At 34.4% G+C, this 19,564-nt stretch overlaps 1 protein-coding gene across 1 annotated transcript; it reads left to right on the forward strand.

Moving 5' to 3' along the window:
* The first annotated feature begins 2,712 nt into the window (after positions 1-2,712).
* LOC127900817 (uncharacterized) lies at positions 2,713-5,758 on the forward strand. The gene is made up of 2 exons (XM_052436059.1): positions 2,713-3,442; positions 3,621-5,758. The coding sequence occupies exons 1-2, from the start codon at positions 2,713-2,715 to the stop codon at positions 5,756-5,758; spliced, it is 2,868 nt and encodes a 955-aa protein (XP_052292019.1).
* Positions 5,759-19,564: the final 13,806 nt, after the last annotated feature.

Raw genomic sequence — 19,564 nt, forward strand, 5'->3', positions numbered from 1 at the left:
ACTGTCAGAATGTACAACAATGCTGATAGTTCTTGAAGCTATAGCAAGTTTGGTGATGGTTCCTAAGAAGCTACTGCAAGTTTATGTACAGGGTTTATAATTATTTTGATTTGTCTTATAAATTTGAAATAAACTTGTTTGATAATTATTTCTTTTGGTTATTTGGAGGATGTTAAAATTTAATCATTTGTATTAGTTAAAAATGTTTATATTAAAAAATATTAATTTGTCTGGAAAAAGAAAAGGAGAACCATGCCCATAAGCTGTGTACGTGGTGTCTCATTCATTGAAATTCTCTCCTATTTATTTTGGTAATTATCAGATTTATGTAATTAATCATATCATGTTGGACGCATTCTTAACCCACTGCTTTAGCACTATGCTAATTCGTATGGTTTGTCTCTGCATATAAGTAGTACATATGAATATCATAGTAACACATGAATCCATTATACAATTCAATCTGTTGGTGCTTAACAAAATTGAAAGCAAATGATAATACTGCATGTGAGGACCAAAGCAAAACACTCTAATATTGCCAGTGAAGCCTAACGCATTCCACCCTACTATTCCGCTAAAATCAAAGGTAATAAGCAAGTATATCAATACGTAGACCACATAATCCATAAAGCTGTCTACTGTCGTTGTGCATCATGGGGAGTGCAGACTTGATCCTTGTATAAGTACAACCCCTCATTGTGCAACATCGGGAGTGGGGACTTAATCCTTGTATAAGCACAGACCTCGATACGAGAAGTAATTTTCAATCTTTGCTGTTATCTTTGACGCACTAGATTATGATATGCAACTACCTAATCCAGCCATATGCTTCAATGTATATGACGCACCAGGTTATGATCTGCAACTGCCTAATCCAGCCATTTGCTTCAATGTATATACAATGAACTTAATCAAACAGAAAATGCAGAGTTAGCTACTGGCGGTGACTATTTCCCATTCGCCTCGACCTCCTAAGCTCATGTAAGCACGCTTTCTCCATGTCTTGATAGATAGAATGTGCTGCAACATCAACATGCTTTTGATGGTTCAAAGCACTTGAACGAATCCTATCCTTCAAATAGTTGAAACTGTAAGTGATAAGTTCGATAACAATGCGTGCCCTCTCAGTATCCAAATGAAAGTTGATCTAAACAATATAAATAGACACTTTAGTAGCTCCTCCAATTAACTCCACTGCATATATCTTGTCCATCTTCAACCCTGAATGCTTAAGTTCACAGAGCTCTTCGAACTTTTGACAAGCAATGCCGCCCTTAAAACAAACCCCCAGCCAATACGCATGTAAATTAATTTATTTGGATTTATCATCTGTATGCAGCAAAACAAACTTTGCACCAAAATTGGTAAGTAAATTATATATATACTAGCAGCATGAATCAAAAAGAAAAGGAAAATAAGCCAATATAATTGATTTGTGTGTGTGTGTGTGTAATAGTTTACCAAATGAAAGCACCACAAGTAAATTTGAAAAAGAAAAAAAAGGAAAAAGGAATTTCATGCAAGAATTGGAATTCAAAATGTAATGGCTCAGTCAGTCTGGAGTCATTTTATTGTCAGTGTCTTATAGTGCCATATTAAAGAACAATGCACTTGTAAGAGAAAAAGCATCCCTCACACAACAAACTCCATTTGTCATGTTCTATAGTTCCTCACCCATTTAAACAACACATAAATTGATATAATAAACTTAAAACGTGCCTTAAAGAGTAAAATCTGCACTTAAACTCCACCTACCTGAAGTCCCTATCATCATAGAGAGATTTAACTGATATTGGTTCCATTATGTTTGCACAAAGAATTGCTTTTGTACATTTAACTTGCTTCTTCAGTTCAGTTGTAGCCTTGGCAGACTTCCTCAAGTCTCCTCATTATCAATTTGTTTATTGAACTCATCTGCAAAGTATTCAAGCAACAATAATTCCATGTTCCGACTGCCAAGTTCTACATCTCATCTAATACCCTTAACTTGCAAAATTGTCAAATATCAACTAGAATCTAAAAGTAATTAGATATGCAGAACATAACAAGTGGCACATAAAGATTGTATAGAGCATGGATGAAGTGAAGAAAAAATAATGCTACGGGAATAATGACCACTCAACTCATATTGCATGCTTATATCCCAAAATTATTTAGTCAGAGAGTACAAATACTTACAAATAGCTTATGAATCCATCATACTGGCTATCAAATACTATTGTTCTAACTATGTTATCATCGGCTTCCAATGCATGATTGCAGCTTTTTAAATCACTAGATCTCCGCTTACGAGTTTATCGTTCCTCATTCCTGTAGTGAAATTACAAAATCATTTATCGTTTCCAATCTCACCTTCTCTGAATCTAATAAATAATCATACTGTTCTTGCAAGCTAATTACAAGTTTAAATCTTTTAAAATGTGTAACGACCTTTTATTTTTGACAATATTTTATTTTGGGATTATTTCCATTAGCTAATTTTTAGGTGTTTTGAATTACTGGTTTTGTTATTTAAAATTGTTTGGAGTGTTTTCTTCCGAAAAGGGTGGCTTAATCAGTGTGGGCTCTTTGGCTCACACTTTTAAAGAAGCGGGTTGGCTGCTGTAAAAAGGAGGAGAGTTATCAATAAAAAATCAGATTTTTAGTCAAATTAGTGTTTCTTCTTCCTGACTGTTTCATTGGTATCAGAGTAGCGAACTGGCACCGTAAAAAATGACGGAGGGAACTAGAGCACACGATCAGCGACGTCTCGAAGAATCGGTACATCAATTGCAAGAGGCTTCTAACCAGCAAGCAATTGAGTTGAAGGAGTTTTCTCAGATGATGATAGCGATTAGTCTCAAACTTGATCAGATGATGGGCACATCAGGGGCTTCAGGATCAAGAACCGAGTCGAACTCTGGTATGTATAACTCACAGATGAGATTTTCAAAATTGAATTTTCCAACATTTGAGAGAGAAAATCCTAGTGGTTGGGTCTACAAGTGTGAACGATTTTTCAAATACAATGGGGTGGAAGAATCTGATATGGTGGGATTGGCAACCATTCATTTGGAAGGAAAAGCGTTGGAGTGGTTCCAAGGATATGAGGTGGCTATTGCAGAACCTAGTTGGAGGCAGTTCTTTACGGATTTAATGGCGCGGTTCGGTCCGGGTACCTATGATAACCCGGTTGGACAGCTCAGTGAGTTAAGGCAGATTTCAACAGTAAGGCTTTACCAAGAACAGTTTGAAGCATTGGTGGCCAGAACTCGAGGATTACCAGAAGATTTTTTTTGTGCAATGCTTTATGAGCGGATTGAGGAATGCCATAAAGAATCAGGTAGCCATGTTTCAGCCGAAAACACTAATTCAAGCAGTTGGGTTAGCTTTGTTACAAGAGAGTACCTTGGAGGCAATGATCAAAGAAGCCAAGGCTTCAACAAGGACAATGTCCTCCTATGTAATCCCTACAGCAGAATCGAAACGCAATTCTATGGGACAAATTCCTCCAATCAAAAGAATATCTGCTGCAGAAATGCAAGAGATGAGGGCTAAGAAGTTGTGCTACTACTGTGACGAGAAGTTTGAACCAGGGCACAAATGTAAACGGCGGCAGATTTACTTGTTGGAATGAGAAGACGATGAAGAACTCAGTGATGAAGGTAACAAAATTGGGGATGATGAAGAGGATCATTTGGTGTCTCTCCATGCTATGTCTGGGGCTGTCTCTCATCAAACTATGAGGATTAAAGGAAATATAAAGAAGAAGGGAATTATCATCTTAATTGACTCTAGTAGTACTCATAATTTCTTGGATGTGTCGGTGGCCAAGCGGACAGGGTGTGAAGTACAGCAAGATAAACCATTAATGGTGCCAGTGGCTAATGGCTCCAAAATTGCTAGTGCTGCAACGTGTAAGCAATTGGTCTGGAGTATGCAAGGGAGAGAGTTCAAAGCAGATATGAGACTGATTCCGTTGGGGGGATGTGATATGGTATTAGTAATTCAATGGTTATCTCAATTGGGCCCAATATTGTGGGATTTCAAGAATTTATGGATGGAGTTCAAGTGGGAAGGAAGAAGAATGATGTTAAGAGGTTCTACGGTGGGGCCCTTGAAGCTAGTTTCGGCAGTCCATATGCAAAAAGATCTTAAACAAGTTCCTCAAGTTGCTGTTGCCCATATCTTTTCACTCTTATTAGAGCCATGTATTAACTCTACTACTATAGAAATCATTACAGATGAACCAGCACAGTTGCAACATTTATTAAAAAAATATCATGGCGTATTTATGGAATCAAAAGGGTTGCCACCACCAAGGGCTCAAGATCATCGAATTCCTTTGTTACCTGATAGTGTTCCTCCAAATATAAGACCCTATAGGTACCCATATGTGCAGAAGGCAGAGATTGAACGAATGATTAAGGAGTTGCTTGCGGCAGGGAGTATACAGAGGAGTGTAGGTCTGTTTTCTTCTCCAATTCTCTTAGTTAAAAAGAAGGATGACACTTGGCGCATGTGTGTGGATTATCGTGTCCTTAATTCTATCACTATTAAGGATAAATTTCCTATACCTGTTATTGATGAGTTGCTGGACGAGTTACATGGAGCTAAGTTTTTCTCTAAGCTGGATTTGCGGTTGGGATACCACCAGATTAGGGTACACCCAGATGACATCTTTAAAACTGCCTTTAGAACTCATGAAGGGCACTATGAATTCTTGGTCATGCCTTTTGGTCTTACGAATGCTCCATCAACATTCCAAAGCCTTATGAATGAAAATTTTCAGCCATTCCTGAGGAAATTTGTGTTAGTATTTTTTGATGATATCTTAGTATATAGTAAAAATTGGGTTGAGCACATGAAGCAATTGGAGCTAGTACTGGAGACGCTTATCAAAAATTATCTTTTTGTCAAAAAATCAAAGTGTTCTTTTGGCAAAGAACAAGTAGAATATTTGGGACATTTGATTTCTGAGCAAGGAGTTGCTACTGACCCTGCAAAGATTGAAAGCATGAAGTGTTGGCCATCTCCTAACTCGTTGAAGGCGTTGCGTGGGTTTTTAGGTCTTACTGGGTACTACAGGAGGTTTATAAAAGATTATAGGAAGATTAGTCGGCCCTTAACAGATTTGCTTAAAAAGGATAATTTTTTATGGAATCATACTGCGGAAGAAGCTTTTAATAACTTGAAGTCAGCAATGTGCACAGCACCTGTTTTAGCCATGCCCGATTTCCAAAAAACCTTTGTTCTTGAATGTGATGCATCAGGGGAAGGCATAGGAGTAGTGCTTTCGCAGAAAGGCAGACCCATATCATATTTGAGTAAGGCACTGTCACCAAAAAACTTGGGCTTGTCTGCTTATGAAAAGGAAATGTTGGCAGTAGTGTTCGCAGTGCAGAAATGGCGGCCTTACTTGCTAGGGAAGCATTTCAAGGTTATTACTGATCATTTCAGCTTGAAATACATGTTGGAGCAGCGCATATCAACATCCACGCAGCAGAAATGGCTTACTAAGTTAATTGGTTATGATTTTGAAATTATTTACAGAAGTGGAAGAGAAAATAAAGCGGCTGATGCCTTATTTCGGCTACAGGAATCCACTGAGAATGCGATGGTAATGGCGATCTCCCTTCCTATAGGTGTTTGGGTGGAACAACTCAAACAAGAATGGCAACAGGATTCAGAAATTCAGAAATTAATTCAAGAAATAGTTACCAACAGTGCTCGACATTCTAAATTTACTTGGGAAAACAATTTACTCAAGTATAAGTGAAGACTTTGGGTTGGCAAACATTCAGCTTTGAAGCAGCTAATTATGTCTGAGGCTCATGGTGGAACAAAAGGTGGGCATTCGGGGGTTAGAAAAACCTTAGACAGAGTTAAACGGTCTTTTTATTGGAAAATGATGCGAAGGGAAATTTGTTCCTTTGTGGCAGCTTGTGATAATTGCCAACGAAATAAACATGAAAATGTGTTATCTCCAGGTCTGTTGCAGCCCTTACCAATTCCTAAGCATAATTGGACTGATATCTCTATAGATTTCATAGAAGGACTGCCAAAGTCTAGTGGTAAGCAAATTATTTTTGTAGTGGTGGATACGCTGAGTAAGTATGCACACTTCATGCCCATAAGTCATCCATATACTACTCTTGATGTTGCACAACTTTTTCTAGATAATGTGTATAAGTTGCATGGCTTGCCAAATTCTATTGTTAGTGACCGAGATAAAGTCTTCACTAGTACTTTTTGGCAAAGTCTGTTTTCCTTGTTGGATGTGAACTTGTTAATGAGCACTGCATACCACCCGCAGACCGACGGTCAGACTGAAGTGGTTAACAAGTGCTTAGAACAATATTTGCGATGCATGACAGGTGATAGGCCAAAAGAATGGGTGAAATGGCTTCCTTTGGCTGAATGGTGGTATAATACTTCTTATCATTTATCAACTCGAATGACACCGTTCGAAGTTGTTTATGATAGGCCACCTCCTTCGTATATTGCTTATGTTCCTGGTACATCTACCGTAGCAGCTGTTGATTTGAGCTTAAAGGATAGGGATGCCATGATACGTTTGTTGAAAGCCAATTTGGTGGATGCACAAGCTCGAATGAAGCTATATGCTGATAAGAAGAAATCCGAGAGGAAATTTGAGGTGGGAGACATGGTATTTCTACGGTTACAGCCTTATAAACAAGTAAGCTTGTCAATTCACAGCAATAGGAAGTTGTCTCCGAGATTCTATGGGCCTTATAAGGTTATACAAAAGATTGGACAGGTTGCCTATAAGTTAGAGTTGCCTAGAGAATCCAAAATTCATCCCGTCTTTCATGTTTCGTGTTTAAAGAAAAAAGTTGGAAAGGCTGTCATTTTGATTACAGAGTTACCAACAATACGAGAAGACGGGCACCTATAGTTAGTACCTGATTCTATTTTGGATAGGAGAGTAGTCAAGCGAAGCAATCGTCCGTATGTGTAGTGGTTGGTTCAGTGGTCTAACTCCTTTCCCGAAGATGCAACTTGGGAGGATGCAGTTAAGATTCAGGAGAAGTTTCCTTTGTCCAAGCCTTGAGGTCAAGGCTTTGATAAAGGGGGAGGGAATGTAACGACCTTTTATTTTTGACAATATTTTATTTTGGGATTATTTCCATTAGCTAATTTTTAGGTGTTTTGAATTATTGTTTTTGTTATTTAAAATTGTTTGGAGTGTTTTCTTCCGAAAAGGGTGGCTTAATCAGTGTGGGCTCTTTGGCTCACACTTTTAAAGAAGCGGGTTGGCTGCTGTAAAAGGGAGGAGAGTTATCAATAAAAAATCAGATTTTTAGTCAAATTAGTGTTTCTTCTTCTTGGCTGTTTCAAAATAATAATAATTATTATTATGGGTGTTAATAAGGAATTAACTACTGCATCGGTTGATTAGATATGCACAAGAATAGATCAAAGCGACCCGAAATTTACTCTGATTTGATATATACCTTAACTTTCAGCACTGCTAACTTTCGATTGCACTTTGCAGCGACGATTATAATTTCGCCGTCAATTGCCCAAAAGTGAAAGGTCATATTCGTGTTCTAATCACCAGAGTTTTTAATTCCCACAAATATGGCTATCCTCTAATTGTAATTTTATGTCTTAATTGCTGTCTGGAGATCAATTTTCTGCTGAAATCAGTGAAACTCTAATCAGTTCAAAGAAATTTCTGGAACCCACGCTCACTAAACTGTTATTATATTAATATACTCAACCGGTTGCAACAGTTGCTAGTCACTGCATCAATTATCCAATAATTAATTTCAGCCGTTAGATTGAACAAGGGAGCATCCAACGACTTTGTTCAATGAGGACAAAAACGGTGGTGTAGTATTCCAGTTGTAACATAGGCGGACCCTTTTATTATATTTGACCATTAAGATTGTTTGCATATAAATTTTATTTAAAACATATTATATTATAAAAATAAAACTAAATGTTTAAATTATTGGTTACAATAATATATGTTTCTTAGGGTAATTTAATCTTTTTTATATTTTAAAAGTAAAATAGTTAAATTAAATTTATGTTAAAGTAACTTTAAAGTAAAAGATTATTAAAAGATCTAAGGCAGAAAAAGAAAAAAAAAATATTATAAGAATAATTGTGTTAATTATCTGCTGGGAATTCACCCAACCATAAGACAGAACCTGAGCTTCTCAACGCTCTTTTAGCAAGAGAGTAAGCAACAACATTACATTGTCTTGGTGCATATTGGACTACTAGGGATTGAAATTCTTGAATGCTTCTTTTGAATCTCAGAGATCGCCCACCAAATTTCTGTTCTATTGCTGGTTTTTTTGTTGACCAGATCAGCCACTCAACTGCAGTCTATTTCAATGATAAAATCTGTAAGGCTAGCCTCTTTGGCCATCTCCATCCCCCATTTGACAGCTCGAGCTTCTACAAAAGAGATAATCCCTTGAAATTTTGTGCTGTTGGCTGCTGCAGCTATCACTTGACCTGAATAATTCCTTATGACAGTCCCTAAGGCTGCAGCTATCACTGATCTTTATAGACAGCAGCATCAGCATTAACTGTAAAGTAGTTGATTGGTGGTGGCTTAACATTCATGCTGTTTTCTAACTTCTTTGCTTCTCGTGAATTCTTGCACCTTTCCCCGCATTTTTGGGTAGGCATCCATGACAGCTTTAGCCTTGGCCGCTAAGAACATGACAGCTTTAGCATTTTGCTTTACATCAGCGCTTGACTAAGAACTTTCTCCTTCATTCCATGTGCTTTCATTTGCTATCTCATCACCCTTCTTTCCCTCCTTGTTTCAAAACTTATTGTCCACAAGCTTCCCTTTGCATCCAAAGTGCTGGAGAAAGTTGTGTTCGTCTTGGCCACTACAATGCCATACTCTGAGAAGCTTTAATTTGCAACTTGAGCATCCGTAATTTCAGTGAAGAAACGTCGAGCTCATCAAAAGTTTGTGTCCTCCAACACCTGGATCTGCTGTCGTTTCCTCTCTTAACAAATATGTCTGCTTCTGTGGATCTTGATACGTACGATTAAGATCAAAGTTTCAAAATAAGGCGGCCGTGTTATCACTTGGGTTTGGTGAGTAAATGTTCCAGTTATGTATAGTTGTTGTGTCACAAATTAAGTGTAAGTTGTGTTACCTCAAATTTCATTTATATGAGCGTTTGTGCTATTATTGTGTAGCATTATGAAACTGAATTAATTACTTAACAACATCAATCTTGCGTGCTTTAACTACCGAATTAGTAGATTTGTTAATTCTTATATGGACAAAGATCGGAACAGGTAATAAGTATTATTAAATATTAGTGTAATATCAGTTTTTCATAATATTAAAATATTACTAAGGGTCAGTTTGAGAATACTGTAACTTTTAAAATAATTGTCGTTAGTTGTGCTGTAAAAATAATCAGTTATAAAGATAATCAATTAAGTGTTTGGCAAATTTTGTTTTTAGAAATACTGTGAGTTTTAAAAGTAGTTATGGACGTTTGGTAAATTTTACTGTTAAACTGTTGAGAGAAAATAAATAACTAAAATGTACATAATGTGGGATAAAAGTTATTTATATATATAAAAACGTGTACATATAATATTTTTAATAATGTATTATAATAATTTTTACTAAAAATAAAAATTTATAATATATTATTTTTATTTTTATCTTAAAACAATTGATAATTAAATTTATAATATAGTGAAACAAATTTAATAATAATTCGACTAACAAATTGATATTAATAAATTTATATTGATGGATTATAATAAAAGTTTATTAAAACATTAATTTTGTTTCTAATTTGAATAAGGATAATTTTGAGTTTAGGGGATAATTTTAAGAATATTTATGGAATTATATTAAAGGACAAAAATGATTTTCAAAATCATAATCTAAAAGTTACTCATTCCATGATTTTCAAAATCCGCTGTAAGAGGGGTTGATTTTGATAAAAATGATTTTGATTTTTTTTTTTACCAAACACTAAAATTAGCTTTTAGATTTTCAAAATCACTTTTAAATATCTCAAAAGCAATCTCAATCGGGCACTAAGTGATATGTCACTTATTCTTAATTGTTATATTTAAGGTTTAATTACTTCGTGTTAGAATTCCATTAGAATTAGGATTTCGATTTTTGTTTTCTTATTTAATTTAGGATTTCCACGTTTCCTTGTAGGTTTAGTATTTCTCTACTACAACCCTATAAATTAAATAAGCAATGTCCCAGGCTTTTTAGTCCAAGCAATCAGATTAAAAAATAGTCTTTTGACAATACCCTTTTCTATTCTTTTTCTTTAATTTTTCAGTTAGAGTAATTTGAAGCAAGCATTACAACATCAACAACAGTGCGGGCAAGGTGAGGATAATGATCGAAGGAGGACTGTGGAAGAACACAGAAGATGGGATGCTGAAAGCCGCCGTTATGAAATATGGCAAGAATCAGTGGGACCCGTATCTCCTCTCTCCTAGATCGTAAAGAAGGGGAACCAAGAACGGGGGAGGAAGCGACGGAGCTTCTTTGGGAGCAAATGAAAGATGAAAGTGTAAAGAAGGAAAATTCTCAACAAAATGGAGCGCATTTGAGGAACAAAATATACGATGAACACTTAAATTAGGGGTGCCGTTGGGGAGGTCGTTATTGATGGTTCAGAAAATTTTGAGGGGTGACAGTGTGTAGTGTGTGGCTTAATATAGGGTGTGTTTGTGATTAAGGTGTTGGAGTTTCTAAGCTGCAGTTGTTGTGGAAAAAAAATTATAACTATGAAATAAAAGTTAGTAATATGTAGTAAATATAAATTTTAAATAATAATTTGAACAAAATTGTTAAAGATATAAAAAATTTTCTATTATAAAAGTGAAAAAATACATTAACATAGCTTCCAAACTACAACATTAAAGTGTTTGGTAAGCAGTTAGTGTTTATCAAACATTTTAGTGCCGTAACTTGAAAGCTACAGTTGTCCAACCTCAATCTCGAACAAACCCATAAACAACGGAACCGTTACGAAAAAGATTTGATGGGATTTGAGATTTATAATTTGTAAATTCTCACAATCACAGCAAATAAAAATGAATAGCCAACAACACTTCGATTGATCATTGTTTCTGCTTGTGTATGATGGCCTTTTAGAGCTGGCAATTGTGGGGACCCGGTCTATGAATTTTACGCGTATTCCAGACTGTGAGTTAATCTGATTAATTAACATTTATAATAACATTTATAATAATAGAAGAGAGAGGGTTAGGTATTTCCGGTAGTACACATGTACTTGTCGATCAATGTAATACTCAGTAGTTACATGCGTGCAAAAGAATCCAGCAACTGTGTAATTATTAAACTACAGGTAATATGAACCAACAAATATTGATTGTTAAAATGTAATTAGTTTGACTTTCATTATATGTATACATATATATATATTTTTTAATTTTTGTGTCAATAATTAAATTTCATTACACCTACGTGAGTGACCTTTGAAATTCAAATTTTGTTTTTATATCAACTCAAGAGATTTTAATATCCACCTCATAAAATAATTACTGCATAATATATCTTTATACACTACGGATATTTGTGTGTAAATTTTTGCATAATATATAGTCATTTACGGTTGAATTTTTTGCAATGATGTATAAGTTTGTATTTTATGAATTACATATAACCTCAATCGATGAAGATAATGGCATGTAAATATCACAAATTAAAATGAATCCATAAAATTAAATATTCGATGATGTACAATTAATAAGTATACAAACAACCTTTTTTTATGGGGGATTATTGTAAAGATAGTTGTAGTACTAGTAGGACCTTTTATTATTATAATTTGTTTTTAAAGAGAATTATTGCTCATGTTATTTACACCATACAAATTACTGAGATCCATTTACATCAACTCTAATATGGCACCGCTCAGATTTTTTAACCCTCTCAAATATTCGAGGGACTCCCAACTCCATTCCTGAAAGAAAAACTGTCTTCACTTAAACTCTGAGACTGCAAGAAAAAACATTTAAATTAAATCCCTGCAATGCGCCTGCAGGGGCTCGAACCCCTTCCCTCACATTTGTAAGGGAGTGGTTCTAGCTTAGCCCAAGTGGTTTTTATTATTATAATTGTTATTAATAATAATTTATCAATTTTTTGTTTTTCCAAAGGCGCGTTGTTATTATTGTTGTTGTTTGGTGTGTGTTTGGTCTGATTTTTAAATTTTATTCAAGTTACAACTTTACTTTATTGAACTTTTTTTCTTTTTCATTTAAAATAAATGGACCGTTGATAACGCATCTGAAACAAGAGTAACGCTGCGGACTCCAACGCGCCAAAAGATTGGGCCGGCTGATGATAACCGTTGGATTGTTCTTAACGGCTACTTCCGCGTGACTGGTGGAGTTACGACAAGTGGCAGGTGTTTGAAAAAATGTTGGTGCTGTCGGTACATTGTTGCGTCAACTTCTTCTTGGAATTTTTTTTGGTCAAGTCCTGGACGGCCTTGAAAATGACCATTAAATGATTCAATGGTGAGTAAGTTCTTGTTTTCGTAAAACAAGGATCAAACCGGGAGATAAAGAAAATACAAAGTATGTAATTAAGTATTTTTAATTAAGAAAATAATCAGTTTAATGTTAATATCTGGTCAATAATTATTGTACTGAATTTTCGATTAAGATGTCAACGCTTAAATTTGAAAATACAACTTTTATTCACTCTCATTAGTACATAGATTTAAAATCAAAAGAAAGATAAGGGGCATTATGTAGTTATCCTTGAAAAAAAAATCTTTTGATTATATTGAGGAATTATCTGATAGGTCCCAGTCAGAATTAGCGGAAACAACAAGCAAATAATTTGTTCTTCTTAGGGTGAGAACTACCACAATTGCTAATTGAATTAGATAAGAGTATGATATCTTTTTATTGAAATATTCGAGTCTATTTATAGAACAAAATTAATGAAATAAAGTAGTTAAAATCAATTAAACCACTTAGCTATAATTTCGAAGTAAATAATAATCTTAAAGGAGACATGATTAAATCTGAATTCTTCATCAATACGGCTTGACGTAGTAAGCTTTCCGTTGATTTTTTGAAGAGTCCTTGAAGGAACGTGATGCCCACCTCACGCATGGCTTGCATGGTTACTTGCATGTGCCCATGCATATTCATCATATTTGCTGTTGGGTTTTGCTTCTCATTTGGACTTGCGTATGCTCTTATCATTATCCTACCATGATATAATTATTGTATTAAACATTTATCCATTTACACATTTTGAGTTACAATTTTGGAATGTGAAAATTTCTAATGATTATCCATCATGACCTCCATTAATACAGTAGAGTACCAGTGAAGAAATCTAGTTTGCACCAAACACCTGAGTTGGAACAGAACAGAAGCAAAGCAGTTAAGTATAGGGGTGGGCAAAATAACCGTAGTCTTAAAAAAACCGAACCGAACCGACGGTTTTTTCTAATTTGGTACGGTTTTTTTTAATAAAAAAACCGAACGGTACAATTTATAAAAAAACCGAAATGTCGGTTCGGTATTCGGTTCATTTAACTGAACCGAAAAACCGAACCGAAAAACCGAATTATTTTTAAATTTTATTAAATTAAATATGTGTTAATTTTTAACTGATTGTGTAAGATAGCTAACATAAACTTGCATACACACAATCAGAGTATATATATATATGTTAGTATTACAATTTCGTAAATTTTTATTTCCCAAAATAAACCCTAAAATCAAATATAAAAAAATTTCGTAAATTTCGTAAATTTCAATTTCTTGAAGAATTTTTTAGGCTAATGCAATCTTAAGAACAACAGCAAGTAGCTGAGGAGTAAATGATAGTTGATTGATGTTGCTTACCAGTAAGTTTTCTTTATTTTTTTTTTAAACTAGCATCTTATTATATAGATTGTTTATTTAATTATTTATTAATAGTTAGTAAGATATTATTGATAAAATGTGTTTTGAATACTTTGTATTTATTGTTAATATTTGTAATGAAATTAGAATGAACTTGTTGAAAAAAATTATTACATTTATGAAGCCCAATGGGCTAAAAATTTGAAAATTCAAAATAGGCCCAGAACCGAAAAAACCGAACCGAACCGAACCGAAAAGAACTGTTTGAGTTCGGTTCTTTTTTAGTTCGGTTCTTATTCGGTTCTTTTTATAAAATAACTGATTTAAATCGGTTCTACTTAATTTCAAACCGAACCGAACCGAACCGTACCCACCCCTAGTTAAGTACAGTTGGCTTCATTGGACTTCAGTAATCAAATTGCCTCCAGCTACACTCCACTAGATTTATGAGGCCAACTGTAAACTCAAATCTGCCTAAAATTGGACTAAAGTTCAATACGATAGAAATTGTGTTAAAGCCCTTGGTTATGGGACTGCACTTTGAGAGATGCGTTACCAAAGAAAAGAAATTTACAGTATTTTGTCAAGTATAGCTTGATTAATTTAATTATTATTAAGGGATAAAGAATTAAGAACCAATGCTCATCTAATGTTTTTGCTGATTTTTAAAAGGTATGAGCGGTAATTATTAGATAAAAATGTATAGGTAATTAAATCTCAACCATACATTGTAAAAATGCACATATGACTCAAAATTATAAAAGAATTAGTACGAAAAAGATCAATCAGCACTTATCTAAATTCATTCACAAGAGATTAAATTTTATTCGGGTTTAGGCTAATTAGGGATATATGTGTGTGTGTGTGTGTGAGAGAGAGAGAGTTTTATTTTTTTATTTTCTTTAACATGTGTTTTTTATACTGACATAGTGACATTAATGTTTAACACGTACAACTCATTGTTAAGCCTAATTAGATATCTCGAATGTATAAAGCTACTAAATTACTTTTCCAATTAAAGCATAAATAGATAGTAGAGATGGAATGATACAAAGTCCACGAGTCACCAGTAGATAGGCTAGGCCGCCTTCACATAGATTGTTCATTGTTGTTGCAAGGTCAACACCCTCAATTTTATAAATAATACATCCTTTCCATCACACCCAAAAACAAATCACAGAAAAATTCTCCACTTTTTCGTTAACATTGGTAAAATAAATCAATTCTAACTTTTTCCTACATGCAATTGGTTTGAAATTATGACAGGCTTTTGTATTTCATTGTTTGACCCGAAGGTTTAGGTAATGATCAATATTATGTTAATTAGTCCTAGTTGGATTAGATTATGTTGCTTATCAATAAAATTAAGAAAAGATAAAGTATTAGAATCTGTCAATTCTCCAACTTATGTGTGGATTTTTTTTTTTGGAATAAAATTCTTAGTTCATCAAGAAGAATATGATTATTAGAAACACAGTTATTATTGAAAATTGATAAATTTGACTAAAATGATCCACAGGGAAGGGACAAGATATGCTTTTTTGTTAGCCATTTAAATTACAAGTTTCCATATATTTAGAAAACATATCTGTCTACGTGTGTTTTTGAGCTGGCTTCAATCAATTCTCTCTTTTAATTTCCAATTGGAAAATAAATTAACATCTTAGTTTGGATCTCTCAGATGGTTGTCCTTCAATCATGCCCTCGCACACGCTGCAAACCTAAAGATGATAAGATAAACACATTGGTTAAGCAACACACATATGGTTTGCTTTCATTTGCCTTTCCTTTTTTCTCCCAAATTTTTTTGATATTATAAAATATAAAAATCTATATATTTTTATCCAATAAACCAGGTGTGTAGACAGCATACTCATTGGTTTAGGGTTTATTCAACAATAATATGAAAACAATTTCAAACAATAATAAATATATAAATTTAAAAAATTTATCATACTTCAACATATCATTACAAATATTGATGAGTTCGTGGGCCATTTAAAAGTTAAATTAATGTTGATATTTATGGACTATATTCAAGTTTGCAAAGCCCAATTCTTTAAATTTGCATTTCAAAATTTTGGATCTGAGAAAAGTGAAAATCTACAGGGGGCTGACTCCTGAGTAGAGTTTATCGGGGACTTTGACGAAAACTTAACTAAACTTAAATGATTTTTTTATCATCACTTGAGTTCCCCTCCAGTCACACTATTAATCATCCCCTCCACTCCAATAATCAATAGCCACTGGCCCAGTACACCAGTATTCAATTAAATAGACTTAAAAATCTAATTTCTTCCTTCATTAAAAAAAATTAATTTAATTTGTCTTCTCAATTTATCTTCACAAATTTATATAATCAAACTTAATCTAAATTTACAAATTAGCTTGAATCCTAACTCATAGACACTTAATCAATCCAATCATTAAATATGATTTCATAAATACCCAATCAAAACTAACTAGTAGTCTTAGAGCCTCCACTGCCTCTGCAGCTTCAGCCAAACTCATCGATAGCTACAACCACCACAAGAATCCTCAATGGCCGGTCTTCAGCAGATGGTTGAAGGTTGTTGTGATGGAGGATATTAGTGATGAAGGATTTGAACAAAAGTTTGGGGGGTTTTGATTCTTTTAATTAAATTTTTTTATTTATGATGTAAAGTGAAAAAAAAACCCTTAAATTCTAGAGTGAAATTGTTATTTAACTCAAAACTTGTTAAATATTCCAATAGTATTAACGTTTTGGTGGATGGTTGATACAAATTACAAATAAATTCAAACTTTTGTGATATTTTAATAGGGTAAGTTTAAGATAGATAAATGATAATTTTCTACTTTATTATTTATGGTACAAAGTAAATAATACCCTTGAATTCAAGGATGCAATAGTCATTTTACTTAAATCCTGTTAAATATTTTAACTTGTTAACGTTTTAATGGACGGTTGATACAAATTGCAAACTTAGCGAAGAAAATCAAACAAATTTAAACTTTTATATTATTTTTAATAATATCGTAAACTTAGGTGGATAACTAATAATCTTCCAAAAATAAATTAATTAAAAGAGAATAACATAAAGATACGCATATATTAAACTGTTAATGTAATATAATGCAATAATAGCAATATAATGTGATTTCATTATACCGAACTAGTTTCCTTTAAAAAAAAAATTTGTTTAAAAAAAATAATTAATGAACTGGTTAGACAATATTACAATTACAATTCTCTAATATTAAGATTATTAAATATAGAATTTATATAAAAATATATTTATTGTCGGATAATTATTACTTTCGAATTGTAGGTAACTTAAAAAAATTTATTAATTCAAATATTATTATGGAAATACTCAGAAATGAAGCCTTTTAATGATATGAGACATAAGACGACTGTCTAATTTATCAATACTTAAAGAAGCTCCTATTTTCTAATTGGATTAAATTCTATTAAGTATAAATAAAACTGACCAAAAAATAAAGTACTAAATATGTTAGTTGTGCAAAACTAACGCTATTAAGAAGAAGATAACTGGTGAATTTGATGACTTCAAAAACTGAAAGGTTTGCAGGAAAAAGACAAAATCAGCTTATTGTTAGCCGTTTAAATTACAAGTTTCATGTATATAGGAAACTTATCTGTCTTTAAAAATTAAAATGATTTTTTTTTGGGGTTAGTCATTCATAATTTAAATAAATCAAAATGATTTATATGGTTTATTTGAATTATCCAAATTTATCAGGGATAAAATCTGTCAAATTGAGCCAAAAAAATTGAAAAACAAAGATGTAGTAATGAGATATTTTACAACTATATGATGTAGAGAACATTTACCGTATGTATAATATAAATAGGAATAATGTTGTACAAATGCAAACGCAGTCACAAAGATGTAGTAATAAGATTTTTTTTTATATGGTTTTCATTTACTTAACTCACGCTCCTATTTTCCACAAAAAAGAATTATAGGGCAACTTAACTGTAAATTCAAGCAAGGCTAGTTTCGGGATTAAAATTGATATTTCTCCCTTTTTTCCCACTAAGTGCGCAATGCATTACCTGATCACTTAAATCCACTTCCAAATATTTTCATCACTATTTTCGAAAATTTCAAATCAAACCCCAACCCGTACTTGCACGCTTCCAGCGACTTGTTTACAACCATTACATGCACCCGTTCCCTGTTTGCTTGCATGCGTTACTTGTTAAATAACTTCCAACCCATTACATGCGTTATTTTGTCAAAAAGTTGATTCCCTGCAGCTTAGCAGCCCATTACTTTTTTGTCAGGTTATTCCCTAACGTCTTTGTGTCTCTTCTGCAGCCGTGAGATGAAATCCAACGGTGACTGTGCTACAAAACAAAAGACTGGGGTAACAAACCCATGACGCAACGTAGCAGCCCCCTTGCTTTGGATCTCCTTTTTTCTCCCAAATTGTTTTTTGATATGATAAAATATAAAAATCTATATATATTTTTCCAATAAAGCAGGTGTGTAGACAACATATTCTTTGGTTTAGGGTTTATTCAATAATACTATGAAATCAATTTTAAACAATAATAATTATATAAATTTAAAAGATTTATCAGACTTTGATATATCTTTACAAATTTTATTGAGTTTGTGGACCATTAAAAGTTAAATTAATGTTAATATTTATGGGCTATGTTTGGGAGGGATACTGTTTGGGACAAATGCGTCGAAGGGACCAGGAATGACGAGCAGATATCTGATGGCGGAGTTCTGCGAACCGGTGTGTTCCGTTAAAGCCTGGCGCGTGGAAGAACAGGAGCAGAAACATCCTGCTCGTCCACGATGTTGTCGTCCGCGAGGCCAATTCCTATAAAAGGCATAAGGCCATTCCGGCTAGAGATCGAGAGGCGAGGAGACCCGGTCGACGGCAGTTGGCAAGACGTGCTCTCCAGCACGAGAATCTAGGCACAACAGCCACGCTTTCCCCAGAATCGCGACGTAACACGCAAGATCTCACAGAGCCATGACAGCCACACTTTCCCCAGAACCGTGGCGTAACACGCAAGATCCCACAGAGCCATGACAGCCACACTTTCCCCAGAACCGTAGCGTAACACGCAAGGTCTCACAGAGCCATGGCAGCCACGCTTTCCCCTGAACCGTGGCGTAACACGCCAGATCCCATGTTTTGCCCATAACGCAGCAGTTGGAGTCCCATACCGTCTCGAAAAGAGCGGAAGACTGAGATTCAGAGGAAGCCTATAAAAAGGTAGCCAACGAAGGTAAAAGGGTTGGCATTCTTGAGAAAAGGGGAGAAAACCACAAGAAACGCCATAAGACCTGTGGCAAGCTTTTCCCGAACCTTCATATCTGACTTGAGCGTCGGAGGGTTTGCGCCGGGAAAACAACCGGCGTACTCTGACTTATCTGTGTACGCAGGGACCTCTGGAGAAGAAGCCTGGCGAGGAGACCTCCTGGTCGTGACGAAGTTGATCGAGCAGAGATCCTGATCGTAGAACGAGGAGAACCGGAATCTCGCATCAACATTTTGGCGCCGTCTGTGGGGATCCAGAGCAAAAAGCTTCTGTCGATAGCAAGAAGAGGGGTGGAGTAAGCGAAAGGCAATGGAGATAGGAGGAAGTATAAGATGAAGCTCAACCCGGAGAAGTGTGCTTTTGGGGTCGAGTCAGGGAAATTCCTGGGATTCATGGTGAGCC

The sequence above is a fragment of the Citrus sinensis genome, chromosome 3 (genome assembly GCF_022201045.2).
Source record: "Citrus sinensis cultivar Valencia sweet orange chromosome 3, DVS_A1.0, whole genome shotgun sequence".
NCBI lineage: Eukaryota > Viridiplantae > Streptophyta > Magnoliopsida > Sapindales > Rutaceae > Citrus > Citrus sinensis.

What these genes read in the sequence shown, in the direction of transcription:
- LOC127900817 (XM_052436059.1), top strand. Translation starts at nt 2,713, where the DNA reads ATGACGGAGGGAACTAGAGCACACGATCAGCGACGTCTCGAAGAATCG. An exon ending in CAAGGACAATGTCCTCCTAT is followed by an intron (nt 3,443 to 3,620) that starts GTAATCCCTACA and finishes TGGAATGAGAAG; the next exon opens with ACGATGAAGAACTCAGTGAT.